This window comes from Cygnus atratus, chromosome 26 (genome assembly GCF_013377495.2).
Source record: "Cygnus atratus isolate AKBS03 ecotype Queensland, Australia chromosome 26, CAtr_DNAZoo_HiC_assembly, whole genome shotgun sequence".
Classification (NCBI taxonomy): Eukaryota; Metazoa; Chordata; class Aves; order Anseriformes; family Anatidae; genus Cygnus; species Cygnus atratus.
In genome coordinates this window covers 3,108,010-3,134,130 of record NC_066387.1, presented here as the reverse complement: position 1 = coordinate 3,134,130, position 26,121 = coordinate 3,108,010, and the positions used below count along the sequence as shown (strand labels likewise).

Genomic DNA, 26,121 nt, shown 5'->3' with positions numbered 1-26,121 from the left:
ATAAAACGGGATTAAAAAATTGAGCTAAACCAGAGTGAACTTCCAGACTGACTCTTTATATCATTTTGCTCCAGATTAGCAGGATTTAAGTTAAAAAAAATTAATAAATAAATAAATAAGGCATGTAAACAGGTCTAATTCCACTGCACAATTCCCATTCCTTTCTCCTATAACCACTCGTTTCCCCTATAACCACCCCTTTCCCACAAAACCATGCCCCGGGCAGAAATCCCGTTGGCTCTGCTGTTTTGGGGGGGCCCCTTGCAGCTGCCGCCAGCTTCTGGTTACGCTGGGATGTCCCTGCTGATTTTTTGGAAAGCTGCTGGGATTTTATCAGGTGGGCACAGCCTGCCCCAGTGCCCCCAGCCCTGACACCTGCAGGGGGGCTCGGGCTCTTGGAACTGCGCCCCTGCCCCCAGCCAGATGGCCGCTTTTTACTCTTTTTACCCCCAAAAAAGCAGCCGCTGGGTTCGCCCCTGCTCCCCAGCCTGACCCCCCCCGGGGCTCCCGGTTTCATTTCAGTCCCATCAGGGCCTGGTGGCTCCCTACGGGGCATCGCCACCCCCTGACACCCCCAGGGGCTGGTGCCCCCCTGGTGTCCCCGCGGCCCCCTGCCCTTACCCTGGTCTGTCCAGCCCCGGCCCCTGCCCCACAGCTCACCACAAGCCACGGGACCCCTCCGGGACCCCCCCGGACCCTCCCAGGACCCTCTCGGACCCTCCTGGATCCCCCTGGGACCCTCCTGGACCCTCTCAGGACCACCCCCCGGACCCTCACGGACCCCCCTAGACCGCCCCAGACTCTCCGGGACCCCTCGAGGCCCTCCCGGGACACCCCCCGGGACCCCCCCGGACCCTCCGGGACCCCCGAGACCCTCCTGGACCCACCCCCGGACCTCCACGAGACCCTCCTGGACCCCCCCGGACCCTCTGGGACCCACGAGACCCTCCAGGGACCCACCCCGGGACCCGTTCGGGACTCCCCCAGGACCCTCTCGGACCCTCCTGGACCCCCCCGAGACCCCTGAGACCCTTCCGGGCCCCCCCGAGACCCTCCCAGGACCCCCCGAGACCCTCCCGGATCCCCCCGGGACCCCCCCGCGGGACTACCCCGGACCTCCCCCGGACCCTCCTGGACCCCCCCGGGACCCCCCCCGGGCCCCCTCCCGGGCCCCCTCCCGGGACCCCTCCCGGAGACCCCCCCAGCCCTGCCGCGGGTCCCCCCCCCCTCCTGCCCCCGCCCCCTCCCCTCTCTCCCGCCCCCTGGCCCCGCCCCCTCCCCGCTCCCCATCCCCGAGGCGCCTCTGGCGGCTCGGCCCAATCCCGTCCTCCCGCCGTGCCCTCTCCTCCCTCCCATTGGCCCAAACGTTTGAGCGGCACCTCCTCCCACCAACGGCAGCTGGAGCTCCGCGAGGGGCGGGACATCCTGCGGGCCGGGCCGGGCCGTCTCCGCCCCGCTGCCCGGTGCTGCCCGCGGCCTGGGCATCCGCCGCCGCCGCGCCGCGCCCCGCCCCGCGGCCGCCATGCCGCACAGCTTCAAGCCCGGGGACCTCGTCTTCGCCAAGATGAAGGGCTACCCGCACTGGCCCGCCCGGGTGAGCCCCAGGGGCCGCGCCGCTAGGGGACAGCGGGAGGGAAGGAGGCGGGCCCGGGACGGAGCCGCGCACCTGGCGGGAATGGGAGGGGGGGGGGGACGGTAACGGGATGGGGGCCGGTACCGGCACTGGGGCGGGGGGGGGCTGGTAACGGAACCGGGATGGGGCTCCGGTCCTGGGCCTGCACCGGGGTGGGGGTCCCGGTACTGGCACCGGGATGGGGCCCGGTACCGGACGGGCACCGGGGCGAGGGATCCGGTACCGGTGCAGCACCGGGATGGGGCTCGGTGCCGGACTTGCACCGGGACGGGGGACCCGGTACCAGACTTGCACCGGGGCAGGGGGTCCGGTACCAGACTTGCACCAGGGCAGAGGGACCAGTACCGGACTTGCACTGGGGCGGGGGACCCGGTACCGGTACCAGCACCGGGATGGAGCCCAGTACCTGCACTTGCTCCGGGGCAGAGGGACCCGGTACCGGACCCGCACCGGGATGATGCTCTGGTCCCGGCACCCGCACTGGGGTGGGTGTCCCGGTACTGGCACCAGGATGGGGTCCGGTACTGGACAGGCACCGGGGCGAGGGACCCGGTACCGGACTTGCACCGGGTTGGGGGACCCGGTACCAGCACCAGGATGGGGCCCGGTACCCGCACTTGCACCAGGGCAGAGGGACCTGGTACCGGATCCACACCGGGGGGATGCTCTGGTCCCGGTACCTGCACCGGGTTGGGGGCTGTGGTCCTGGCACCCGCACCGGGGTGGGGGTCCCGATGCTGGCACCGGGATGGGGCCCGGTACCAGACTTGCACCGGGGCAGGGGACCCAGTACCGGCCCCACACCGGGGTGATGCTCTGGTCCCGGCACCCGCACTGGGACGGGGGATCCGGTCCCGGTACCTGCTCTGGGCCTTCCTCCAGGCCAGGCAGCCCCGTTGCAGCACGCCCCAGCACATCGCGGCTACGGGGCCGGTGCTGAGCCGCCCCACGGTAACGGGGTCCCTGCATCCACACCCGCCCCGGGGCGGGAGCTGGCTCCCGGGACGCGCGGCGCTGTTACGGGGCGGGCTGCGCGCCGCTGCCGTCCCCAGCGGGACCGGTCCCGGAGCAGAACCGGGGCTGGGTGCCACACCGGGACCTGTGCTGGCACCGCGCTGAGGGGCTGGCACCGGGAGCGGGGTCCCGTGGTGCCGCCCGTAACGGGGGGGGGGGTCCCGCACCGCTGTGGGGTCGCCTGGGCCGGGGGCTGGGGCTCCAGCGAGGAGCGGGGCGGCCCTTTGGGACCCCCCGGTTGTGAACGGGGGGCAGCGGAAGGAGGAACGGGGCCGGAGCCGGTTGCGGGGCAGCGCCCTTGGGACGGGGCAGCGGGGCCGCGAGCCCTCGAGGTGCGGGCTCGGGGGGAGCCGGCGGCGTCCGCGGGGTGCGGACCCGGGGGGGGTGGGTGGGGGGCAGGCGTCCCGGTGGGCAGCGCTGCGCGGCGGCACCGGAGGAGCTGCGGACGGGGCGGTCGGGGCGAGGCGCAGCGCGGCGGCCGTGCCAGCGAGGGCAACGCGAGGCGGGTCGGGGGCTCCCGGTGGGCGGCCGGGGGCCAGGCGGGGTCGTCCGCCCCGCGGGATCGGGGCCGGGGAGGCGCCGGGCGCTGGAGCCGCCGCCGCTTGGCCGCACCAGGCCGGGAGACCCGGGGTGCCGTCGTGGCCGGCCTGGCGCCGGGGGGGGGGGGGGTCCCCAGCACCGCAAGGATTCAGCCCTTCCAGGAGGGCGCTCGCGTTGTCCGGCTTCCGCGGCCTCTCTCCTGCTCTTAGCTCGCTCCTTTTTGGGGAGGCTCCTCCCGAAGACTTCCCCGGCACGCGGGGGGCAGCCCCTGCTGCGCACCCCGAGCCTCCCGCCGCTGCCCCGGACCACGCGGAGCGGACCGAAGGGCGCCGGAGCCGGCGCGGCGCGTGGGAAGAAGACGCGGGGGGGGCCCGCGCGTCCCGCCGGCAGCTGGCCTTTTCCTGCGGCCCGCCTCCAGCCAGGAAGGACCCCCGGGCCGCCCGCTGGAGGGGATTCCCTCGGGGGGCCCCGCGCCGCGGCCCTGGCGCCCGGCTCTAGGCGTGGAGCGTCCGCGCCGGATCCCTTCCGTTGCTCTCCTAGCGATCCCGCCCGGCCGTCCCCGCCGCATTCGGACGCTGCGCGGAGCCAAGTTCCCCGTCCGGGTGCTTTGTTGCCGCGCTCGCCTCCAAGTCGTGTGTGCGTGCCGGAGTCCCGACGCCGCTAGCCAGGGCTAACGGCCGCCTCGCAGAGGACGCGCTCAAGCCGCTCTCTCTGACCACCTCCTGCTTTGGGTTTCCTTTCAGATCGATGACATCGCGGACGGCGCCGTGAAACCCCCGCCGAACAAGTACCCCATCTTCTTCTTCGGCACTCACGAGACGTAAGCGCTGCCTCGCCCCCCCGCTCTGGGCCGTGCCCCCGCTGCCTCCGCTCTGGGCTCACCTCTGCTTTGTTTCTCTCCAGCGCCTTCTTGGGCCCCAAAGACCTGTTCCCCTATGAAAAGTATAAGGACAAATATGGGAAAACAAACAAGAGAAAAGGCTTCAACGAGGGATTGTGGGAAATCCAGAACAACCCTCACGCCAGTTACAGTGCCCCTCCGGTGAGTGGGGGCCTCGCGTGGCGGGGGGGCAGCGAGGACGTGGGCTCCGAGCACCTCCTGCTCTCCTTCCCTCCGAGCCGCTCTCCTCTCTCTGCTTCTCCCCGCTGTGGTGTCTCCGCGCTTCCGTCTCGCACAGCAGCTTTCTCAGGGTCGAAATGCCTTCCCTTTCCTGCCCTCTCCCTTTCGGTGAAAGACTCGGCCCCGCTCGCCCTCCGAGAGGTAGGCGCCTCCGTCCCATCTCCGAGGCGGAACGGGGAGCGCGCTCGGCGTGCCCTGCCCCCAGCCCCGCAGAGGATTTCCGTGTCGGAGCGAGAACGGAGGCCTGCCGGTCCCGGGCTCGGGGGAGCCGCGCGCAGGCGGCGGCGGGGCAGTCCCTCTCTTCATCCGTTTCTGAGGTCCTGAGCCAAAAGCCACCGATCGCCCCTGCAGCGGGTGTCAGGGCTGGCTGGGAGGCAGCTCTTTGCTGCCAGGCGTTGGCGTGTGTGAGGGGCGTTTCGTGACCGTAACTGTGTGATGCAATTTATTGTATAGCGATCTCCAGAGAAGGCGGCCAAAGCAGCTTCATAGGCAGTTGGGCTGAAGAGGCAGAGGAAGGTTTTTAAGGTGAGCTACGAAGACCAGCTGCTCTGGAGGTAGGCAGGCTCAGGTGTGCTGCTGCCAGCGCAGGAGAGAGGTTGTGGTTTGAGTAGCTGTGGCAGATGGTCGCACCCGAGCCCGCCGAGGTGCCCGAAAACCTGGAGAGCGACTTCGCCTGTACGTAGCGGTGGGCGGGAGGCTGGTGGTGGTGAGGGAGGCGGCACCCACGTTGTCCAGGGACTGCTCAGCACCACCACGGACTCCCGGCGGGGTTAAGAAACCCGTTCCCGCGGGCCTTGCTGGGACTGGGAGAGCGCCTGAGGCTACGCCAAAGATCCCGGCGAGGCTGCGGGTTCGCTGACGCCGACTGGCAGCCGGTGGCCGATGCGTCTGGAGGAGCAGAAGAGGTTGAAGGAGAGGCTTGATTTTGAGAGCTGAGTGACACGAGGTGCCAGGAGAAGTCAAAATGAGGAGAGTCTTTCCGGCAGGAAGGCTCCAGTGCTGGAAGAGTCCCCGCAGTAGGGACGGCTGCTCCTGCTACGCGTGAAGAGAACGAAACGCAGAAGACAGGAGCTCAGGTGCTCGCGTGAGGAACCTCGCGATGGGCTGATGAGAAGCCAGGAGACCTCGCCTGCGTGGAGCGATGGAGCGGGACGGAAGAGATCCCAGCCGGGCCAGAGCAGTGGCCGCCACGCAGGCCGTTCCGACGGGGAAGGCGCGTGAGAAGGAAGAGTTCTGGCTCGAATCGAGGGCCGGCAGCCCGGGAGGAGAGGCCGAACCAAGCCGCCGTCAGGGCAGAGGAAAGCTGGGATGCGCTCACCCGTCAGGGGCCGTCCAGCCCAGGCTTCTGCGAGGCTCTGCGGCAGGGCGTGAGGCTGCTGGGGAGGGGAGCGAGGGAGCGGTAGGTGCAGGCTGAGCTGGGGACCCGCGGGAAGGTGTTTGTGGTGGTCTCGGGGTGGTGCGGAGGAGGCCTCGGGAAGGGGGTGCAGGGGAATTAGGAGCGGGTCGACCGAGCGCCCTCCTTGAAGGGCCGGTAACGCTGTCTCTCCGCCCGAGAGCATCGCTGAAGGGTGCTGGCTCCTCTCGGGGGCCTTGCCAGGAGGGGACTGTGCCCTGTGCTGCTCTGCGCGCGTGCTCCTCTGCTCAGTGCTGCTCTCCGTTGCTTGTCGCCCTTCCGTGCCCCTTCTCTCCAGCCTGCCGCAGGCCTCTCGGGGCAATAACAGTTGTCGTCTCCGCTGTCTTTAGCCCGCGAGCTCCTCTGACAGCGACGTTCCCGAGAACGACCCCATGGGGGGAAGCGACGCAGGGGACGACGAGGACGACCCCGCCATGGCTGCGGTCACCGCAGAGAAAATGGAAAGCGACGAGGACTCGGATCGAGGCAGCGACCACAGCGGGCTCAAGCGAAAATCGTTGGCGATGAAAGTGAGTGTGGGCTGAGGCAGCGGGGCCGGGAGGCTGTCCTGGTCTGGAGGAGGCTGGGACGTGGTTGGCGGGCCCCCCACCGAGCCGCCCCCTTCCTCCAAAAGAAATGCAGCACCTCGAACGCGTGGAGGGAGGAAGAAACCGCCTCCCTCCAGATGCTCCAGGGGGAAAGTGGGTTAGCGCGTGTTAGGGGTCTCACTTTGTCTCTGAGGTGCTGGGACAGCCACGTCCTGGGGCGGCTTGCAGAGAGCCCGGAGCTGCACGTCTCTTCTGAGCGCGTGTGGCTGTTCTGGGGGGGGCGATGGGGGAGAGTTGCGCATCCCCTTCTTAGCCAGGGTTTGCTTTCCGCTGTGGGTGGAGAGGGCGTGGGCTTCCCTCACTGTGTCGCTTCTTGGACGTCAGATGCCGGTGGCAAAACGGCCTCGGAAGTCTTCCAGCGACCTGGATCAGGGCAGTCCCTCCCTGACAGAAGAGGAGAACTCAGAAACGTCCTCTGAGTCGGAAAAAAACAGCGACCAGGTGAGGAGGTTCGGGGCTGCGCTCGCGTGGAGGCTGGCAGGGTGGCGCAGGCCGCGGGAAGAGCGTCGCCATCTGGGGGGGCAGTGGCACTGAGCCCGGGGGAACGGGCTGGCTTCACCACCGTGAGACTGTTCCCCGTTTAATATCTGTGTTTTCCTCCAGGATTTCACTCCCGAGAAGAAGCCAGTGGCCAGGGCTCCCCGGAGGATGCCTGCAGGGGGCAGGAAGAAGAAGGTAAAAGTCCCCCCGGAGCGGCTTGGCCCGTGGGTTGCTGCTTCAGGCTCCTCTGGTCTCCCCTGGGGGCGAGGGACCTGGCTTCTGGCAGCCCCTGGAGGAGGGGGTGGCTTCCCCGCGGGCAGGGAGGCTGGGTCAGGGTGGGCTCTGCTGCGGGCTGGTGGGGGTCCAGAGCTGGAAGAGACCTTGCTTGTGTGTCGGTGACGTGGCTGGGCGCCGTGCCGCTGTGCTGGGGGCAGCAGCTGCTTCTGTTCCCCACATCCAACCCCGCTTTGTGCCCGCAGAAAGTGGAGTCTGGCTCCGATTCGGATTCCAAAGTGGACTCGGACTCGGAAATGGGAAACGCAACCGTGGACATGACCAAGTCGGACTCCAACTCCGATTCGGACTCCGACGTGTCTGTGAAAAAGCCTCAGCGGGGCAGGAAGCCAGGTAGGAGACGCCAGGTAACACCAAGGAGACTTCGTCTGCCACAACCGGGCCGCTGCCGGCTCCCTTGGGAGGCTGGAGAGCGCGTGAAACTGGTGCTCCTGGAGCTCTGCTGTCCGCTTCTGTTGTGAACGGTGTCCAGCTGTTTCCGCACAAGAGCCCGCCAGGGCTCCTGCTGACCGTCCTCCCGTTGCCTTGCAGCTGAGAAGCCGCCTCCCAAGCCCCGTGGCAGGAAACCGAAGCCCGAGCGTGTCCCGACCAGCTCCAGCAGTGACAGGTGAGACTGGGGCGCCGTCCCCTGCTGGGTGATGGGGTCGCCGGCCTCCCCTCCCACGCGGGGGGTCCAAGCGTGCCCTGTCCTCGGCAGCGACAGCGACAGCGACGTGGACCGCATCAGCGAGTGGAAGAGACGGGACGAAGAGCGGCGGCGGGAGCTGGAAGAGAAGAGGAAGAGGGAGCAGGAGGAGGAGATCCGTCGGCTGCGGGAGCAGGAGAAGGAGGAGAAGGAGAAGAGGAAGGAGAAAGCAGAGAAGGGCGAGGAGGCGCACTCGGACAGCGACAGCAGCGCGGATGACGAAGTAGCCAAAAAGGGCCGGAAAGGCCGGGCCAAGGCTCCGTCCTCCTCAGACTCCGATCTGGAGGTGGAGAAGGAGGTGAGAGCGGCGCTGTGAGGGTGCGGGGGGCTGGTGGCGGGCAACAGCAGCCTGTCCTCTCCCTGCCACGTCAGCGGGGGCCTCCAGGAGCGGCAGTGACCTGCTGTCCTCGTCTTCTTTTACCCTGGGGAGCACAGGGAAGGGTGGCGTGCCTAGGGGAGCCGTACCCTTGGCCCGAGAGGCCCCATCCAGTTCGCATCCCTGCGATGCTCTCTCTCCCCACAGTCACGGTATTTGCTCTGCTGTCCTCTGCGGAGCCGGGGGAAGGGTCAGCAGGGCTCGGCTGCAGCACTGAGGAAGGCTGCAGAGGGCTCGTGGCAGCCGTGCTGCCTCGTGGCCAGGGGCAGGGTCTCCCTTTCAGCCTGCTGCCTGCCTCTCTGCACAGAGCGGGGCCAGGAGAGCAGCACGAAGAGCTGAGCTCTGCAGGGAAGCGTGGGCATCGCGGGCTGGGTGGGCTCTCGGGGCAGCGCACCCCCGTGCTGTAACCCAGCTCCTTTTTTACCTCGTGCTGGGACAGCCCTGCGCCCAGAGCAGCGGCGCTGCTCGCAGCGGCCTTGCAGCGGTGCTGGTGTGGGTGCTGGCCCTGCTGGATCGTGCCCAGATGGGGCCGAGAGGACGGGAGCAGGCCGTGGCGCTGCCTCCCTCCCTCCCGCAGCGGGGTGGGCTCTGCCGCAAGCTGCTCTCGCCTGCATTGTTCTCTCCTCGAAGGTAAAGAAGCCGGCGAAGAAGCAGCCCTCGGAGTTGTCAAGGAAACCGAATCAGAAGGAGAAGAGGGGCCGAGCGGAGGAGAAACCGCGGAACAAGTCAGCATCTCCCCTCCCTGCGCACGGCGCTGTGCTCCTCTGGGGACAGGGCTGGTCCTCGGCTGCTGCCCCAGCCCTGCTGCGGACCTGTGGGGTGGGGATGGGGTCCTGGTGGGGCTGGCTGTGCCAGCAGCACCCCCGGAGGGCTTTCCTCCTCTCCTTTCTAGAGCTGAAGGGGCTGACGGGGGTGTCTGGGGCCGGGGGGGAGGCACCAGGCTGAGCATCCCTGCTGCTTTCTGACACGCAGGGCGAGATCCGTGGGGTATCCCGGGCCGCCTTTGCTTTGGGCTCTGCCTTTCTGCAGTCCCGGGGACCTGGGGCATGGGGGAGCTGCTGTCTCAGAGCTCCCAGCCGTGCGGGCTGGGAGATGTGCGTGTGGGAGCTGCGTGTGCGAGCGTGGGTGGAGCGCGGCGGGGCTCTGCCGCCTGCCTGGCGCTGCTGGGCAGTGGGGGACGCGCTGGTACGTGCTGTCACCTCTCTTGCTAGCCCAGCAACACGCACGTGGTTTTACCTGCAGGCATCCCCTGAATGATTTCACCTCGTTCCTTTTCCTCCCGCAGACCTCTGAAAGTGGAACGAGGCCGCAAGAAGTCTGAGCTGATCCCCGAAAGGAGGATGGAGAAGAAAAAGGGTGAGAGAGCGGGTGCTTCTAAGGCAGGTCACAGGAGGACAGAGAGAGAAGGGAGCCAGGGCTGGTTCCCCCATCCTGGGGAAGGGGAAGGACCTTTCCAGCAGGGATCACTTTTGGTTGGGCCCTGCCAGTGCTGCTGTGATCCCTGCACCGTGTTGGAAAGCATTTACAGGGTGTGTAGAGACGGCTTCCCTGCAGGCATTCCCTTCCCGTTGGGGCACACCCCAGCCTGTCCTCTTCAGAGCGGCCCCTGGGGCTGCTTTCAGCCGCGGAGACACGAGAAGGAACCAAACCCCTTTTTGGGGAGAGGTTCTGGGCTCCAGGCCGTTGTGTGCTCCCCACCTGATGCCTCGGCCTGTCTCTCTCGCTGCTCCAGAGCCCACCGTGGAAGAGAAACTTCAGAAACTTCACAGCGAGATCAAGTTTGCCCTGAAGGTGGACAACCCGGTGAGTGCCTGAGGTCCCCGGCTGTGTCTTCAGCCACCACGTGGACCTTGCCCAGCTGACTGAGGCTGGTCGTGCTGGTCTGGAAGCTGGGTGCTGTGAGGAGGCCGTGCTCACAGCAGTACCCAGGTACCCACTGGGAGCTGGCAGAGGAGGTTCTGCCCTTCTCCTTTGCCACCCGTTCCTGTCCCCGTGGCCTGGGGTGTGGGCGTCCTCTCACCTGAGCTGGGGCTGGTGAGCTGCAGCGCTGCCCTCACGGCTGGGTTTCTGCCTTGAGACAGGATCCAGAGCTTTGCCAACCCCCCCCTGCCCCGAGGCGGTTGGCAGACAGAGTCCCTCCGTTTTTCCCCTGCTGCTCGTGCAGGGCCAGATGTAACCCACGGAGGGACTTTCAGCCGGTTTCTAACCTCGGTGCCATCCTTACAGGACATCAAGCGGTGCCTGAACGCGCTGGAGGAGCTGGGCACGCTCCAGGTCACCTCACACATCCTCCAGAAGCACACGGACGTGGTGGCTACTCTGAAAAAGGTACGAGGGGGGCTGATGGCCAGGTGATCACTAGGTGAGCCTGCTTGGGCCGCCACGAAGGGTGTCAGCACCTCCTCCTCCCTGTTGCTGCTGCAGATCCGTCGCTATAAAGCAAACAAAGAAGTGATGGAGAAAGCCGCCGAAGTTTACACCCGGTTGAAGTCGCGTGTCCTGGGACCAAAGATGGAGGCAATCCAGAAAGCCAACAAAGCCGGTCCGGAGAAGGACAAGGGGGATGTGGACAAGAGCCAGGAGAAGCTGGCGGGAGGGGAGACGCGGAATGAGAAGGGGGAAGAGGAGACAAACGCCGGTAACGCACCCTGCCCGTCTCAGGGCAGTTCCCTGCTCTGTCCGGGCGTGTAGCAGCCTCAGGGCACCTGGCCCTGGGTCCAGCTCGTGGCAGAGGCCGTGGGGCTGCCTGGAGAAGGGGCAACTTCACCCCCAGCTTCCCCCCCGGAGCATGTCTGAGGTTGGGGACTGCGTGGTTAGGTGGGGCTCTGTGGGCTGAGCATCAAACGCTCGCGGCAGTGAGAGCAGAGGGCAACCTCGGCGCCCACGCCCTGACTTGGGGTGTCTGCGGGGCAGCTTTTGGGCCAGGCCAGCTCCTTGCTGCCAGTTAGAGCGCTGGTCCCGGGCACCAGGGGGATGGAGGAATGTGGAGCCGCCCTTGGCCGCTGGCTCAGGCTCTTGCGCAGGCAGCCGGTGACTGGGATCTTCCATCGCCTCGTGGCCGTGTGCCCGGCGGGGTCCCTGCCTGGGGACAGCCCGGTAATGCCGCAAGAGCCTTCCTGGAGGAGCTGGTGGGGAAAATCCACTCTGATGTCAGCCTCTGGGCACGGGGAATGGAGTCTTTGGGGCCCTTCTGGTGGCTGTCATTGCCGGGTGAAGGGACAGCCCGCCTTGCTGTGGCCGTGGGTCCTCGCGGTGCCCAGCACCACCTGGGCTGGGGTGAATGAGGCTTCAGCCACCGCGGTGCCCGGGTATCTGAGCCTGTCTCTTCCCTGCAGACCTGTCAGGTCCTGTGAACGGTGAATCCCTATCCCAAAAAGCGGAGGGCACAGAGGAGAAGGAGCGAGACAAAAGCCAAGGGCCGGGAGCCGGCGAGCTGGAGGCATCTGCCGAGGAGGCCCACAACAAGTGAGCACGGGGGGCTTGGCAGCTCCTCAGCACCTGCCACGCGTCCACCCTCAGCTCCTCAGCAAGCTGGGCTCTTGCTCACCGCTTTTGGGGGATCTCAGAGCTTGTAGGGCTTCTGGCTTGGGGAAGAGTCTGAGCCTGGGGCGGGGGGGATGCTAGGGGCAGGGGAAGGCAGACTGGCAGGGGAGGCTCTTGCTGAGGTGCCTGTGCTCTGCCCGCAGCGTGCAGAACTATCCCAAGGCCGAGCGCGAGAGGGCTCGCGGGGAGTCAGAGTCTGTGGACGACGCGGAGGAGAGCTGAGGAAGCGGGTCCTGCCTGAAGGAGGATGCAGAGGGGGCTGCGCTGCCTGACGTGAAGGGAGACCGGCCTCCGCCTCGCCCATCTTTGAGTTACTTCACTAAGTCACACAGTAGCTGATGTCCTAGGTCTTGTCCTGTGCCCCTGACCCTGTGAAAGCACCGAACACAGGGGGGAGACTGTGCTGTTTGTCTGTATTTGTCCCCTCTTTTTTTTTTTTTTCCCCCACCTCCACCTAATTTCTTGTGATTTCAACCGACATGAAATGAATATAAAGGGTTTTTTAATGAAAAACACAAGGAGCCCTAGTGTCTATTTCTTGAGGCATCGCTGACTGTGACTAGGGGAGGGCAGGAGCATCCCTCTTCCCTTTGCCCCCTTCCCGGGGCAGTGACTGCAAAAAGCTGCTGGGGGCCCCTGTTCCCTCGGGCCAGGAGCCAGGCCGGGCACCCACGGGTGGCCCTGTCCCTGTCGGGGGGCAGCTGGGCCCCCGAGGAGTGACGGCAGGGCCTGGCTGCGCTCCCAGCGCTGACCCTGTTGCTCCAGGCTCCTTTCTTCTTGATTTTCCTGTGCCCAGGCTGGGAGCAGCCGTGCTGGGCCCTGCAGAGGACGCGGGCACTTGTCCCAGCAGTCGGGGACCCTCTCCCTGCTGCTCGGAGCCCCTTTCCCTACCGTGACGTTCTCCCAGCTGGGTGCAGCTGCTGGAGCCTGGTCCCTCTGCTCCTGCAGAGGCTGCAGGGCCGGGCACCAGCCTTTGGGGAAAAACAAAGTGAAATTGTGTATTTTCTCCTCTCTGAGCTGGGGGACTCAACCGGGGCAGCATCCTGCCTTGTGCTGGGCAGCATCTCGTTTGTCTGTCTGTCTCTCCGCTCTTTTGCAAGGATCTGAAGCTTTTGTATATGTAAAATAAAGAAGTTCCCAGCTCAACCAGACGCTGCGTCCTCGTGTCCTCTTTGTGCCAAGGATCGGGCACCCGGGGTGGTGCTGACACAGGGTCGTTTGTCCCGCTCCTGCTCGGAGGCTGCTGTTGCTGTAACTCTGCCCTGGGGAGCCTGTGTTATTTTCCAGGCTTGATTTCATGCTCCAACCCTTCATAAACAGAACCCAAATAAAACCCAAACAACCTCGTGTCCCTCTTGCCCAATTTTTGGGAAGCGAGAGGCGGAGGGAGGCGGGATGGGGCGAGTCAGGATGGGCACTGCTGCCCGATGCGAGGCTGATTCAGCCCCGTCCTTAGGCCCCTGATGGCCAGGAAAGGGGGACAGGGACATGCCACCATGCCCCAGGCCAGGCTCGTCAAGCCACACAGCACTCCAGCAAGGGGCTTGTGTGAGGGGGCATCACCCTGCAGCTGTGCCCAGCTGATGGGTGACAAAGCCAGCTACAAGCCCCCCCCCCACCGCCCGATTTCAGCTCCGAGCCATGCCGACAGCACCTCGGGGCAGCGATGGCCCCGAAGCGCTCCCCGGCCCGCGCCACCTCAGAGCCGTGGCGAGCCGCAGGCCCTGGATGAGAGCAGGAGCCACGGCGCCTTCCTGGGGAACGCCGCAGTGACGTGCGGCACGAGCGTGGCTGTGAGCAGAGCCGTGTTGATGGAGGACACGGAGGGGTTTTTTTTTTTTGGGCGGGGGGGGGGAGGGTTTCAGGCGGGGGCTATTCACATTTGTGGTCCGGCGGGCCAGTGCGTGAGGCTGTGTGCTCCCCCGCACTCTCCTGCCAGGGCTCCTGCAGGTGCCAGAGGAGGAAGTCCACCAGCGCCTCCAGCACCTCCCATGCCTGGGCCACCCACTTGTGGTCCTGGGTCCTCAGAGCCTCCGCCAGCTCCCTCAGGGAGCGGGCCAGGACGAAGGCCCGGTGGAGCTCGGCCATGTTGTCCTGGGCCTGCTGGGCCGCTTCCCGCAGCGGGGCCGGCAGCCGGCAGGCCTGGGCCAGGAGCTGCCCGAATTCATCCCGCAGCTGCCGCGCCAGCGCCCGGCCCGTGCCGAGCTCCTGGCGTCGCCCGCACCCCACGGGCACTGTGGGGAGGGGGGTGCCCCACCAGCCCCCCCCCCCCCCCCCCCCGCCTGGGTGCACGCAGGGTTCGGGCAGGGGTTTTCCTGTGCTGGGCTCCTTTGTTCCCACCACTGCTCCTGGATGTGGTGGCATCGCTTCGGCGAGCCTCGCCACGCGGCCACCATCTGCGGGAGAAATGCCACCGTGACCACCATGCTGCTGGGGGAGTGGGGGGTGGGGGTGGGGGGGGGGTATCCCTGTCCCCTCCGGTTGCTGCCAGCTCTCACCATGTCGAGGATGTGCCAGAGCTGAGTGAGGTGGTGCTGGGCGTCCTCCTGCTGCTGCTGCAGCCGCCGCACCGCCGGGGCCATGGCACGGCTCCTGGCATCCACAGCCACCCCCCCGGCCCCGCCACAGCCCGGTCTGCGGGGGGGGGGGGGGGGTGACAGAGGGGAGATGGAGGCGAGGGTGCCACAGGGACACCCCCCCGGCCCCGAGCGGTGTCCTGGGGTGGGGACACGGGGACCCCAAGCAGCGCCCTGGGGCTCTTACCCGCCGGCCCCGCTCCCGAGGGCGGGTAGCGGTGCAGCCACTCGTGGGTCGTGCCCAGCGCCCGCTCCACGCTGTGCAGGAGGAGCCGCCCGGCCCTGGCGCCCAGCAGGGCACGGAGGCCGGTGGCCACGGCCAAGCAGGTGCCGACAGCGGCGTCCTCGGGGCCCAGCGTCCACGCCAGCTCCGTGGGACTCATCGGGGCAGAGCCAGCAGCGGCCTGGGGCACACGGGGGCTGTGCTCAGCAGCACCAGGGCATGGCCGTGGGGCACCGTGTGTGCCCCGTGGGGACCATCCCCTCCAGGAACCCCCCCTGCCCACCCCTCGGGTACCTGCTGGGATTGCTGCGGGGTGGCTGCCTCCTCGGGACCTGAGGATATTCTGCCTGTAACGGGAGGGACACACAGAGGTGCTGACACCCTGGGTGCCCCCAGAGCCCCAGCACTGCCCCTTGGCCCAGCTGTACTCATGCCAAGCCGTGCCCGGGGGGGGGGCGGATGGGGGGGCCCACGGTGGGGTGTGTGTTGGCCTCACTGCCCGTGTCCTCTGGGGTGCCGGTGGGACGCAGGGAGCCATGGGCCCTGATGAAGCTGGGGGGCACCTGGCCCTCGGTGAGCTGCTCTGGGCAAGGGGCTGACACCGGCGGGGGGGGGGGGGGCTGGGGCCCAGCTCAGCCCCTGCCCTCGGCCCAGGCCCCTGCTCTGCTGCTCCTCCTGCTCCAGCCCCACACCCAGGGGTGGCTCCTTGGGGTCGTCACTGCTGGGTTGGGCGCTGTCCCAGCCTGGGAGGGTAGAGTAGGGTGCCACTCACTACGTGGGATGCAGGGCACAGGCTCCTTTCTGTCCCTTGCTGCCCAGGGGGGCACCAGATCCCTCCCCTTGACCCAGCACCCCTCATCTCCCCTGTGCCAGAGCACAGAACCGTGCCCGAGCCCCCCCCCCCCCCCCCAGACCTTTCTGTGCCCCACAGACTGCTGTCCCCTGCTCCTGGGGACAATGGAAGGGGACAGCAGCAGCACCTGAGGGGCTGGGGCCAGGCCCCAGGACATCGGGGTCCTCAGAAGGTGCCAGGGGTCTCTGCTCCTCCCTGGCAGCCCCTTACTTACCCTCAGCCACGGGCTCTGCTCAGCCGTGGTGGTGGGGAACAGGCTGGGGTGTCAGGATGGAGCTCAGCACCAGGACCCCCCCCCCCCCAGTGCCACCAGTGGAAGCCCCAGCCCCTGTGAAGGCACAGGGCTCTGACACCTCTCCTCCATTCCAGCAGCTCCATCGCTCCCCCTCCAAAGGCTCAGAGGTGGTAGTGGACCCAGAACTGTCCCCCCATCCCCTCCCCAGCCCTAGGTCCCACAAGAAGGCTGAGACCAGTGCAAAACTACGTGGAGTTTATTGCTTCAGCAACTGCCCCTGCCTGCACTGAGCCCCGCAGGCTCCCCCTTGCTGCAGGGCAGAGGGAAGATGAGGGGCTGGAAGGCACCGAGAAGGAAGGGGGGGCTGGATGAGAAGGATGAGGGGCAGGGGCTGCCGTAGGCACTTGGGGAAGCCAAGGCACTTTGCTGGTACCTCCCTGGTACAGGCGAGAGGGGACAGAGCCGCGCTGCAGGGGTCCTGCACCCAGTGCAGGGAGGAGGAGGATCAGGAGTTACTTAGGCCAGGCTAGGTAGGAGCTACAGCGGTATTATCGCTATAATCATAGCCCCAGGAGGCTACTACTGCCCCTGGAGGCCCAGCAGGTGCTGGGTGGAAGGGGTGAAGGGCCCCACCAGCCAGGACAGAGGAGTGTTGTGGGCCACGTGCTCCACCAGCTCGTCCATCAGCTCGCGGGCCTTCGCGGCGTGGGCACGAGCCTTGGCCAGGACGCTGCCCGTCACCTCCTGGAGGGATGTAGCGGAGGCCAGGCTGGCCCGCAGCTCCTCCACGTTTTGGCGGACCTGCCCGGCTGTATCCTGGATGCCGGCGGGGAGGCCCTGCAGGCTGGACACCAGGGGCTGGCAGGCGCTCTGGAGCTGCTGCGTCAGGCCCTGCACCATGGCCAGCGTGCCCGATTCCACCGCCTGCAGGGGACAAGGCGAGGTGAGCGGTGGCACGGAGCTCCCGGGGGGCATCCTCCTGCCCTCTACCCACCTCTGGGGGAACCAGGTCCTTGCCACCGCCTGGCTGCTTCTTGCTCCACTCCAGCCACAGCTGCTGCAGCTTCTCCTGCCCTCCCTGCAGCTTCTGGTCCATGCCCTGCTTGAGCTGCTCCACCTGCCGGGGTGGGGGGGGGTGGCAAAGCAGGGTGATGGTGGCTTGTCGTAGCCCCATGGTGGTGTGAGGAAGGGGGTGGGGGGGGGGGGGAACGACGATATAGGGAGGGTCCTACCAGGTCGAGGGTGCGCTGGAGCTGGGCCAGCACGTCCTGGCTGCTGTGGCGGGCACTTTGCAGCTTGCCCAGCGAGTGCTGCAGGGCCCGGTGCCGCAGCTTGGCCGAGAGCGAGCCCAGGCGCACGAAGTAGCTCTGCTGCTGCTTCTGCTGTTCCGTCTCGAAGCCCTCCACGGCTGTGGCCAGCTTGGCTGCGGGAGAGGAGCGAGAGAGGTGACCCCCACCATCACCGCCCCCCACTCAGAGACAGGGCCACCCCATGGGGGGATCTACCCATGGTGCCTCCAAGGGGGGGTCCCCAGCCCACCCCACATCTCCAGGGGCGTTGCGATCGAGTCCTTACCCAGCTCCTCATCTGTCATGGGCAGGTAGTGGTCCACCAGCTCCTCCGACTTCTCCAGCATGGAGCCTACCCCACTGACCACCATCTGGCCCATGGCCGAGCCCATGACGGTGCTGACGCCGCTGCTCACCGCCGACTTGGTCAGCTCCACGCTGCCCTGCACGGCCCCTTTGGTCATGTCCATCACCCCCGTCACCCGGCTGCTCACGGCGTCCTTGGCCCCCGCCACGGTGCTGGTCAGGACATCCTTGGCCCCCGTCACCGTGGATGTCACGAGCTGCTTGGTGTCTGAGATGAGCTGGGGGGAGAAAAAGCCCTGAGTGATGCAGCACCAGGGCGGACCCTGAGCACCCGTGCCGGCTCCCCGTTACCTTCTCCGTGGGCTGCTGCAGGATGGGCAGCTTCTCCTCCAGCTTATCCAGCCCCTTGCAGGCGTACTCGTTGGCAGTGGAAACTGGGGACCAAAAACCAGCCTTTTTAACCCCGTTTCCTTGCCTGCTCTCTGCCAGGGACGGCATCCTGGGCACCCCCATCCCGTTTGGGGGTGCTGCCCCCCCCCCCAGCCCCACTCACTCTGCGGCTCCAGCTTGGTGAGGAGGGGCTGGGCCCCGCTGACCGCCGCCGCCGTCAGGGTCTTCACCCCCTTCTCGGCCACATCACACACGGAGCGGACGTAGGGGTGGCTCTCCTTGGTGGAGGCGTAGGCGGTGGACACCATGCCGTAGGCAGAGCTCACCAGGGGCAGGCTGGCCACCCGCGTCCCGATGCTCTGGGTATAGGGAAAGGGATGGAGGGAGCGTGCCAGAGCCCCAAATCTCCTCAAGGCTGAGGCAGGGGGCAACATGTGCAGCCCCTGGGGGTAGCGTTGGGGCGTCCCCCCTCCCCGCGGCGGGATAACCCCAAGTGGTGACCGGACGGCAGGGGACACCGGACCCCCCCAGCACCCCCCTGCCCCACTGACCTGCTGCTCCTCAGCCTTGGGCTGCGCCGTCCCGGGCTCGCTGGAGGCCATGGTGGGGCTGGGGGGGGGGGAAACGCATCGCATGGGGCTGAGCAGGGGGGGTAGCACCCCCAAACGGGACGGGGGGGGCTGGCTACCCCACAACGGGGGGTCCCCAAGCTCAGGACCCAGCAGCCCCTCTCCCCAGTGCCGGACCGCCCAGGACAGGGGGGGGTCCCGGTCCCCCACCCCGTGTTCCAGACACCCCCGGAGCTCCTACGCGGGGGGCGGTCCCGGTCCGCCCCCACCCCCGGTCCGGGGGCAGCGGCTGCTCCCCGGGGGGGCATCGCAGCGCCGGGCTGGGGGCTGCAGGGAACGCCCCGGTCCCGGTCCCGGTCCCGGTCCCGGTCCCGGTCCCGGTCCCGGTCCCGGTGCGCACTCACCGTCTCGGTGCTGGGCTCGGTGCTGGACCCGGTGCCTGGCCCCCGCCCCGGTTTTATAGCCCCGGGCCCGCCCCGTGCGCATGTGACCGGGGCCCGCCCCATCGGGGCCGGACCGGGGGCAGCGACCGCCGGCCCCGGAACCCTCCCCCCCGGCACAGAGCTGCCCCCCCCCCCCCCCCGTACCGGGATTCCCCCATGTTGAGGTCCCCGTGCCCCCCCCCCCAGCACGGCCCTGTGGGTGCTGAGCGGTCCCGGTGGGTGCCGACACTGGTCCCAGGGGGTGCTCAGGATCGGTCCCAGCGGGTGCTGGTGGGTCCCGGTGCCCCCTCCGGAGCCCCCCCCGGCCCCGCAGTGCCCCCCCAGCGCAGGGGGTGCCCCGGGCCCAGCCCCGCCATGGGGCGCGTGGTGGGGTTGGAGCCGTGGCGGCGATAACGGGGACGAAGTTCAGTGCCACACGGCCACGGGTCACAGTCCAGCAGCACCCAGCTGCCGCTCCCGGCCCCCCCGGCACCCAGCACGAAGCCCCCCCCCTGTAGGGTGGTCCCCGGCCCCCCAGGGATCCCCCCATCGCACGTCCCACCCCGCAGCAGCTCACACCGCTGGCTATGAGTAACACCTAGAGAACCAGGGTTTGTTTTTCCTCTTTAACTTCCATTTTTAACTTTTTTGGTTTAACGTTTTGGTTTTCCTCTTGTTTTTGCCCTCTTTAACGGGCTCTGAGGCTGTTAAATCCTGATGCTGCTGGGCTCGGGGACACCGCGGGGAGCTGCGATCCCCATGCCGGCCGGGTAGGGCTGGGCGCACGCTCCATCCTCCGCGTGCCACCGTCCCCTGCCTCCCCCAGAGAGTCCCAAGTGGCGTCAGGGGTCCCACGCCGGGCCACCGAGTCCATCCTGCTGCTTGCCCCCCAGCAGAGGTAGATTTGCAGCTGAAAGTGGGCGCCTTCCCCGCTGGGGGGGCGTTGGGAGGCTCAGCGCCCGCTGCATGACTGCGGGGCGGCGGGCGCCCGGTGCCCCCCGCCCACGGTCACGCAGCCGTTCCACTTGGCCATCTCCACGGGGCTGTCCTCCGGGTACTCGACGAGGGCGGGGGCGAACGGCCCCACGAGCCAGGGCAGGGGCGCGTGCTGCCCCACGTACTCGATGAACTCGTCGATGCTCAGCTGCGCCCGCGTCACCGTCTCGCGGCTCTGCGCCAGCACCATGTCCGACAGGTCGTGGAAGGAGCGGGCGCGCGCCAGGGAGGCGTGCACGCCCTCCACGCCGTGCCGCACGTGCCCGGCCGTGTCCTGCACGCTGCCCGGCAGCCCCCGGGCGCTGGCGGTGAGGCGGGCGCAGGCGGCGTGCAGTTGCTGCAGGAGCCCCCGCAGCATGGCCAGCGTCCGCGCCTCCACCTGCAAGGCAGCGAGCGGGCAGCTCCCGGGGGGCACGGCCCAAAGCCCTCGTCTCGGAGGCCTCCGCGGCACGGCCACCCCCCCCAAAAATACCTGGGTGTCCTCCATGGGCACGCCGTCCTGCTGGCTCCACTCGAGCCACATGCGGTGCAGGTGCTGCCGGGCGCCGCGCAGGGACCCGTCCATGCCCTGCTCAATCTGCGGGAAGGGAGAGCAGCGGGAGTGCACCGGGACGGGGGGCACGCACGAGGCCGCGGGGACCACCGTGGCCTTACCAGCTCGATGACACGGTGGAGCTGGGCCAGGGCGTGCTGCGCACTGTGCCGGGCCCGTTGCAGCTCGCCCAGCGAGCGACGCAGGGCTCGGTGCCGCAGCTTGGCCGAGAGCGAGCCCACGCGCACGAAGCAGCTCTGACGCCTCCTCTGCTGCTCCAGCGAGGCCGCCGCGGTGCTGTCTGCCACCGGGGCCGCTGCGGGGCGAGCGGGTGAGAGCCACCCCAAGTGAGAGCCACCCCACCGGGATGTCCCCGTGCCGGGCACGGAGCATCCCACTGGCAGTGCCGGGATGTCCCCCGAGCTCTGCGCCCCAGCACAGGGGCAAAACCGGCTGCTTGCCCCCCGGGTCATGCAGAGGTGTCCCCACAACCCTCCCGGTCACCTCTGCGGTGACACGGGACCAGCTCTGACCACTGCTACCCCATGCTGAGCTATAAATAGCAGGTGGGCTGGCAGCGCAGGGCTATATTTGCTTCCTACTTTCCAGGTGAGAGTTCACCCACTGCTGCTCCGCATTCCCCAGCTCCGGGTGGCCATGGAGCAGCCACGTGGGGACTGTCCCCTGCACCCTGGTGGCCCCATAGGTCTCAGCACCACCCCAGGGTGTGAGTGGCGGTGGTAAGAGGCACTGGGTGCTGCTGAGCCCTGGGGACGGGGCGCGGTCCCAGCGGGATGGCACCCCCAAAAGAGGGCGAGATGGTTTTGGGCACGGCGTGCCCAGCACTCACCCGGCTCCTCATCCGTCCTGGGCAGGTAGTGCTCCACCAGCTCCTCTGACTTCTCCAGCACCGTGTCCGCCCCCGTTGCCAGCAGCTGCCCCACGCGGGAGCCCGCCACGGTGCTGATGCCGGTGCTCAGCGCCCACCGGGTCCTCTCCACGCTGCCCTGCACGGCCCCGCGGGCCAGGCCCACCGCCCCGCTCACGGCCTCCCTCGCGCCCGTCACGGTGGACGACACCAGCTCCCTGGTCCCTGCGACCACCTGGGGGGGGACAGCGCAGGGCTGGCTTGTCCCAGCAGCTGGCCCAGGGCTCAATCCTGGTGTCCCCCGAGCAGGGGGGGGGGACACAACGTTACCATCTCCGTGGGCTGCTGCAGGATGGGCAGCTTCTCCTCCAGCTTATCCAGCCCCTTGCAGGCGTACTCGTTGGCAGTGGAAACTGGGGACCAAAAACCAGCCTTTTTAACCCCGTTTCCTTGCCTGCTCTCTGCCAGGGACGGCTTCCTGGGCACCCCCATCCCGTTTGGGGGTGCTGCCCCCCCCCCCAGCCCCACTCACTCTGCGGCTCCAGCTTGGTGAGGAGGGGCTGGGCCCCGCTGACCGCCGCCGCCGTCAGGGTCTTCACCCCCTTCTCGGCCACATCACACACGGAGCGGACGTAGGGGTGGCTCTCCTTGGTGGAGGCGTAGGCGGTGGACACGGCGCCGCGGGCAGAGCTGACCAAGGCCAGGCTGGCCACCCGCCTCACCACGCTCTGCCACAGGGCACGGGGACAGTGAGCCGGGGGGGCCAAAGCAATGCCCCCAGCCCCCTCGGCCCTCAGCATCCCTACCTGCGCCTCCCGCTCGGCCTCCGCTGGCGCTGCGTTTTCGGCTGACATGGCAGCAGGGGACTGTAGAGGGGACAGAAATGGGTGTGGGGTGCCACAAGCCGAGCCCCACCAGCTCGCGGTGGCACCCGGAGGCCCCCGAGCCACTCGAGGGGGAGGTTTTGGGGTGAGGAAGGGGTTTGGGTTCGGGGCTGATCCTCCTACCACTGGGGTCCCCCCCAGGGCTGGGAAGGATTTGGCCGTGGTTTGGGCTGGATCTGCTCGGTGCTGCCTTTTGGGGGGGAGCCTCAGGGCAGCCCGCGTCCCCTGGCACCCCCCAGCCGGACCTTTTGGTGTCCCTTGGGGTGACCCGAGCCACCACGGGGCTGCGTCCCACGGGGGGGGGGGGGGGGGACGACACGGCAGTGTCCCTGCCCTGCTGCCCCCACACCTGGCCCTGCGCACCTCGGGGGCTCGTCCTTGGGGTCCCCACGGGAAGGTCCCTATGGGGGGGGGCTGGGGGTCCCCTGGGGTCCCCTGGGAGCGTGGGGGGGGTCCCGGAGTCCCCGGGGTCTGGGGGCGGCTCCCTGGGGACAGGTCCCTGGGGGTCCCCGGGGGTCCCCGGGGGCAGGCAGGGCTCGCCCCCCCCGTAACGACCCCTCCGCCCTCCGTCCCCTACAACGCCCCGCGGGTCGCACTTACGGGGGAGGGGCTGTCGCGATCCCCGGTCGCGATCGCGATCCCCGGTCGCGATCCCTCCCGGTCCCCGCCCAGCGCCGGATTCATAGTTAAGGCGGGAGCCAATCGGCGGAGGGGAGGGCCGCGTCTCCGCCAATTGGGAGGGGGGGGGCGGGCCCTTGGGGGGGGCGCCACGTGGGGCCGGGGGGGCCGCATCCTGCCCGGGGCTGTCCCCATGCCCCGTGTCCCCCTGCCCGGTGTCCCCATGGCAGGCGGCCCCTACCCGTGTGACCCCATAGCGGGTGTCCCCGTGCCATGTGTCCCATGCCGGGTGTCCCCGTGCCAAGTGTCCCCTACCCGTGTGACCCCATAACGAGTGACCCCGCGCCAAGTGTCCCCGTGCCCGGCGTCCCCATGCCGAGCATCTCCCTCCCACGCCTGGTGTCCCCGTGCCAGGTGTCCCCTTGCCGTGTGACCCCATAGCGGGTGACCCTGTACCAAGTGTCCCCGTGCCAGGTGTCCCCATGCCAAGATTCCCCATGCCAGGTGTCCCCATACCACGTCTCCTCGCTGGGTGCCCCCATGCCGAGTGTCCCTTTGCCGTGTGTCTCCATAGCGGGTGACCCTGTACCGAGTGTCCCCACGCCAGGTGTCCCCATGCCAAGCATCTCCATCCCAAAATTCCCACTCCAGGTGTCCCCCCCCATACCCAGTGTCCCCTTGCTGCACGTCCCCACACTAAGTGTCCCCGTGCCGAGTGTCCCCATGACATCAGGGCCCCACAGTGCCGCCACCAGCCCCTGCGGGTCCTCAGGCTCAGTGTCACACAGAGGTGGCACCGTGGTGGCACCCGGGGGGTGGTCCCGGGGGGTTGGGGCTGGTCCGGATGGGGGTGGGCAGGGGACAGAGAGGGGTTGGGAAGGCATGGCCGTGGGACAGGGTGCCTGGCACTGTGTGACCCGGTGACGCTGCAGGACACCGCAGAACAAAGCACATCGTCTCGAGGTCTCTGTTTAATGCGCTCTTGTGGAGCGGGATGGGGACAGGGACATGGGACAGGTGGGACGGGGCTGGGGACCATTGGGATGGAGATGGTGGGATGGAGATGGTGGGATGGGAACAGGGGGGCATGGGGATAGGGACAGCCGCACCCCTGCTCTCCCTGCCTCAGTTTCCCCAGGAGAGCTCAGCTCAGCTCGGCTCAGCTGGGGATGCAGCGTCAGGGCAGGACCCAGGAGGGGACACAGGCGGGCACCTGGGTGACCCCAATCCCCCTACCTAGGGGTCTGGCAGGCTCTGCCCTTCCTCGTCGGGCTGGCATCCTGCGTCCCCAGCCTGGCTCAGGGCGGCCACCTCCTGTCCCTGGCGGTGCGGGGGGCTGGCGCAGAGGGTGCCGCGAGCGGCGACGAGCTGCGGGGCCGCAGCGCCGCAGGAGCTCCAGCAGCGGGCACTCGCAGGCCCAGGGGTTACCCGAGATGTCGAGGGACAGCGGGGGGCCGGGGGGGCGCGGGGGCAGCTCCAGGGCCCGCAGCCGGTTGTGCGCCAGGTCGAGGACGTGGAGGTGGCTCAGGGGGGCAAAGAGGCCGGCGGGCAGCGCCCGCAGCTCGTTGCCATGCAGGAAAAGCAGGCGCAGGGCGGGCACGGGCGCGAAGGTGTCGGGGGGCAGCGCGCGGAGCCGGTTCCCCTCCAGGTCGAGCCGCTCGAGCTCCCGCAGCCCGGCCAGCGCGCCCGCGTCCAGGCTCTCCAGGCGGTTGTGGGACAGGTCCAGGCTGTGCAGGGACACCAGCGGGTGGAAAACCTCCGGCGGCACCTCCGCCAGCGCGTTGGCCCCCAGGTCGAGCCAGCGCAGGCGGGCCAGGCGCCCGAACCAGGCGGGCTGCAGCGCCCGCAGGCGGTTCCCCCGCAGCACCAGGTGCTGCAGGAGGTCGGAGCGCTGGAAGAGGCCGGCGGGCAGCTCGGCCAGCGCGTTGTCCGTCAGGTCGAGGACGCGCAGGGCGGGCACGGGCCACAGCAGCTCCTCGGGCAGGGTGGCCAGCAGGTTGGAGGCAAGGTGCAGCTCCTGCAGCTCCGGCAGCCCCGCCAGGGCGTCGGGGGCCAGGGTGGTCACGGAGGTGAACTCCACCGAGACGGCCAGGGTGGTGGGGGGCAGCCCCCCGGGGAAGGTGCGCAGGGTGGGCTCGGTGCAGACGAAGCGGGTGGCGTTGGGCTGCAGGGGGCACGGCGTGGCGGGGCTGCACAGCACCACCAGCAGCAGTAGCAGTAGCGGCGGCAGGATCTGGCCCGGCGGCACCATGGCGGTGAGGCTGTGGGCAGGAGGCCGCCGTCACCCGAGGGTTGTGCAAGCCCCGCTGCTCCCAGCCCCGCCGCTGGCTCTCCAAATGTCCCCGTCCCCGTGTCCCCCGTCCCCATCCCCGCTCCTGGGCCCCCCAGCCCTGTCCTCACCTCCTCCAGCGGTCGGCTGGGCTCCTCCGGGACTGACGGCCCTGGGTCCTTCCTCCCCCACGGTGGTGGCCGTCACCAGGGCTGGTTGGTGGCTCGTCCTCACGTGCCGCTCGGGAAATCGCCGCCTTCGCGAGCGCTGCCAGCTCGTGCGGTGCCAGCACCCAGGGCAGGGGCAGGGCGCTCACGTCCCCTTGTCCCCATCGCCCCACAGTGGGGGTGGCACAGCATTGACCTCCTGCACACCACGGGGGGCTGGGGGCACGGTGGGTGCGTGCGTGACCTCTCACGGGGCTGTGGGTGTCCACAAGAGGGTGCGAGTGCATGGAGATGTGGGAGGGTGCGCACACTGGGAGGGGAGGCTTGGCACAATGGGACGCACGCTCCCCCTGCCCCAAATCCCCCTCCAGCCCCGTGTCCCCCCCAGCCGGCCCCGTACCCCCCTCAGGCTCTGAGGCTGCTCAGCCCGAGGTGCCACCCGTGGGACCCACCCGTGGGACGTGGCCGTCCCCATTTCCATGCTGCCAGGATGTGGCCGGGGCCCGGCAGCAGCCGCACGCCCCGGTGCAGGCAAATCCCCCGGGGGGGTGCCCAGCACCGCGACCTGCTTTGCCTCTCCCCGAGCCACATCCCGGAGCCACCCCGGTGTGGGACGGGGCCGGCCGCAGCCCCCGGAGCTGGAGAAGCAGCATCCGAGGTGGCGGCGGGGAGGGAATCGCCTCTTGTAAACAGAAATTTATTGCGGGGCTCCGGGGTTATACAGAGACGTTACCGCTGTCGCATGCATGGCCGGCCCGGGGCGGCGGGGTGCCCGCGGTGCCCTGGCACCCTATTTACAGCATGGGGCAGTGCTGCGGGCCGGCCTCCCGCCGGGGCACGCAGCACCCGCAGCCCCCTGCGCGCAGCCCCCTGGGGAGCACCGGGCTGACCCGCCTCGGTCCCGCGGGGGGGGGGTCCTGACCCCTTTTCGTCCCCCCTCTCCCTCCTGCCTGCAGCTGGGGCAGGGACGGCACCGAAAGGGCACCCTTTGCCAGCAGAGAGTGGGGTCAGTGGGACCCCCGTGCCCCGGTGAGAGCAGGGTCCCCCCCTGGGCCCCAGCCCCCAGCCCCCAGCAGTGCTTTTGAGGAGGGGGGAGCTGGGGGCTTGGACCTGGGGAGGAGGCTGCTCGGTGCTGTCCTGTCTGGGTGTCCCCAGGGTGCTGGCAGCACCCACAAGCCCCCTGAGTGCTCAGGCACGGCTGATACGGGACTGAGGGTCTCCGGGGGGGGTGCGGGGGT

General features: G+C 68.6%; 4 protein-coding genes across 5 annotated transcripts; 1 reads left to right on the top strand and 3 right to left on the bottom strand.

The window, feature by feature from the left end:
• The first annotated feature begins 1,433 nt into the window (after nucleotides 1-1,433).
• HDGFL2 (HDGF like 2) lies at nucleotides 1,434-12,204 on the top strand. Of its 2 annotated transcripts, none has more exons than XM_035567792.2 (16): nucleotides 1,434-1,594; nucleotides 3,931-4,007; nucleotides 4,091-4,229; nucleotides 6,051-6,230; nucleotides 6,633-6,749; nucleotides 6,912-6,983; nucleotides 7,268-7,415; nucleotides 7,614-7,689; nucleotides 7,780-8,065; nucleotides 8,774-8,868; nucleotides 9,429-9,499; nucleotides 9,876-9,946; nucleotides 10,370-10,471; nucleotides 10,568-10,781; nucleotides 11,479-11,608; nucleotides 11,830-12,204. In XM_035567792.2, the coding sequence occupies exons 1-16, from the start codon at nucleotides 1,523-1,525 to the stop codon at nucleotides 11,906-11,908; spliced, it is 1,929 nt and encodes a 642-aa protein (XP_035423685.1). In that variant the 5' UTR covers nucleotides 1,434-1,522; the 3' UTR covers nucleotides 11,909-12,204. The 2 variants fall into 2 exon arrangements, with proteins under 2 accessions (XP_035423685.1, XP_035423686.1); XM_035567793.2 differs by having other exon boundaries at nucleotides 1,451-1,594; nucleotides 8,780-8,868.
• Nucleotides 12,205-15,811: 3,607 nt separating this feature from the next.
• On the bottom strand, nucleotides 15,812-18,610 carry LOC118258747 (perilipin-3-like). The gene is made up of 8 exons (XM_035567737.2): nucleotides 18,532-18,610; nucleotides 18,110-18,167; nucleotides 17,722-17,917; nucleotides 17,520-17,602; nucleotides 17,149-17,446; nucleotides 16,806-16,996; nucleotides 16,568-16,690; nucleotides 15,812-16,497 (listed from the first exon to the last, which is right to left on the bottom strand). The coding sequence occupies exons 2-8, from the start codon at nucleotides 18,158-18,160 to the stop codon at nucleotides 16,153-16,155; spliced, it is 1,287 nt and encodes a 428-aa protein (XP_035423630.1). The 5' UTR covers nucleotides 18,161-18,167; nucleotides 18,532-18,610; the 3' UTR covers nucleotides 15,812-16,152.
• Nucleotides 18,611-19,170: 560 nt separating this feature from the next.
• Nucleotides 19,171-22,505, bottom strand: LOC118258757 (perilipin-3-like). Its single transcript, XM_035567747.2, has 8 exons — nucleotides 22,430-22,505; nucleotides 21,752-21,811; nucleotides 21,478-21,673; nucleotides 21,276-21,358; nucleotides 20,928-21,180; nucleotides 20,200-20,393; nucleotides 20,018-20,122; nucleotides 19,171-19,924 (listed from the first exon to the last, which is right to left on the bottom strand). Exons 2-8 carry the CDS (start codon nucleotides 21,797-21,799, stop codon nucleotides 19,502-19,504), a joined length of 1,302 nt encoding a protein of 433 aa, XP_035423640.1. The 5' UTR covers nucleotides 21,800-21,811; nucleotides 22,430-22,505; the 3' UTR covers nucleotides 19,171-19,501.
• A 901-nt stretch (nucleotides 22,506-23,406) lies between these two features.
• Nucleotides 23,407-25,023, bottom strand: LRG1 (leucine rich alpha-2-glycoprotein 1). The gene is made up of 2 exons (XM_035567746.2): nucleotides 24,848-25,023; nucleotides 23,407-24,708 (listed from the first exon to the last, which is right to left on the bottom strand). Exon 2 carries the CDS (start codon nucleotides 24,696-24,698, stop codon nucleotides 23,625-23,627), a length of 1,074 nt encoding a protein of 357 aa, XP_035423639.2. The 5' UTR covers nucleotides 24,699-24,708; nucleotides 24,848-25,023; the 3' UTR covers nucleotides 23,407-23,624.
• Nucleotides 25,024-26,121: the final 1,098 nt, after the last annotated feature.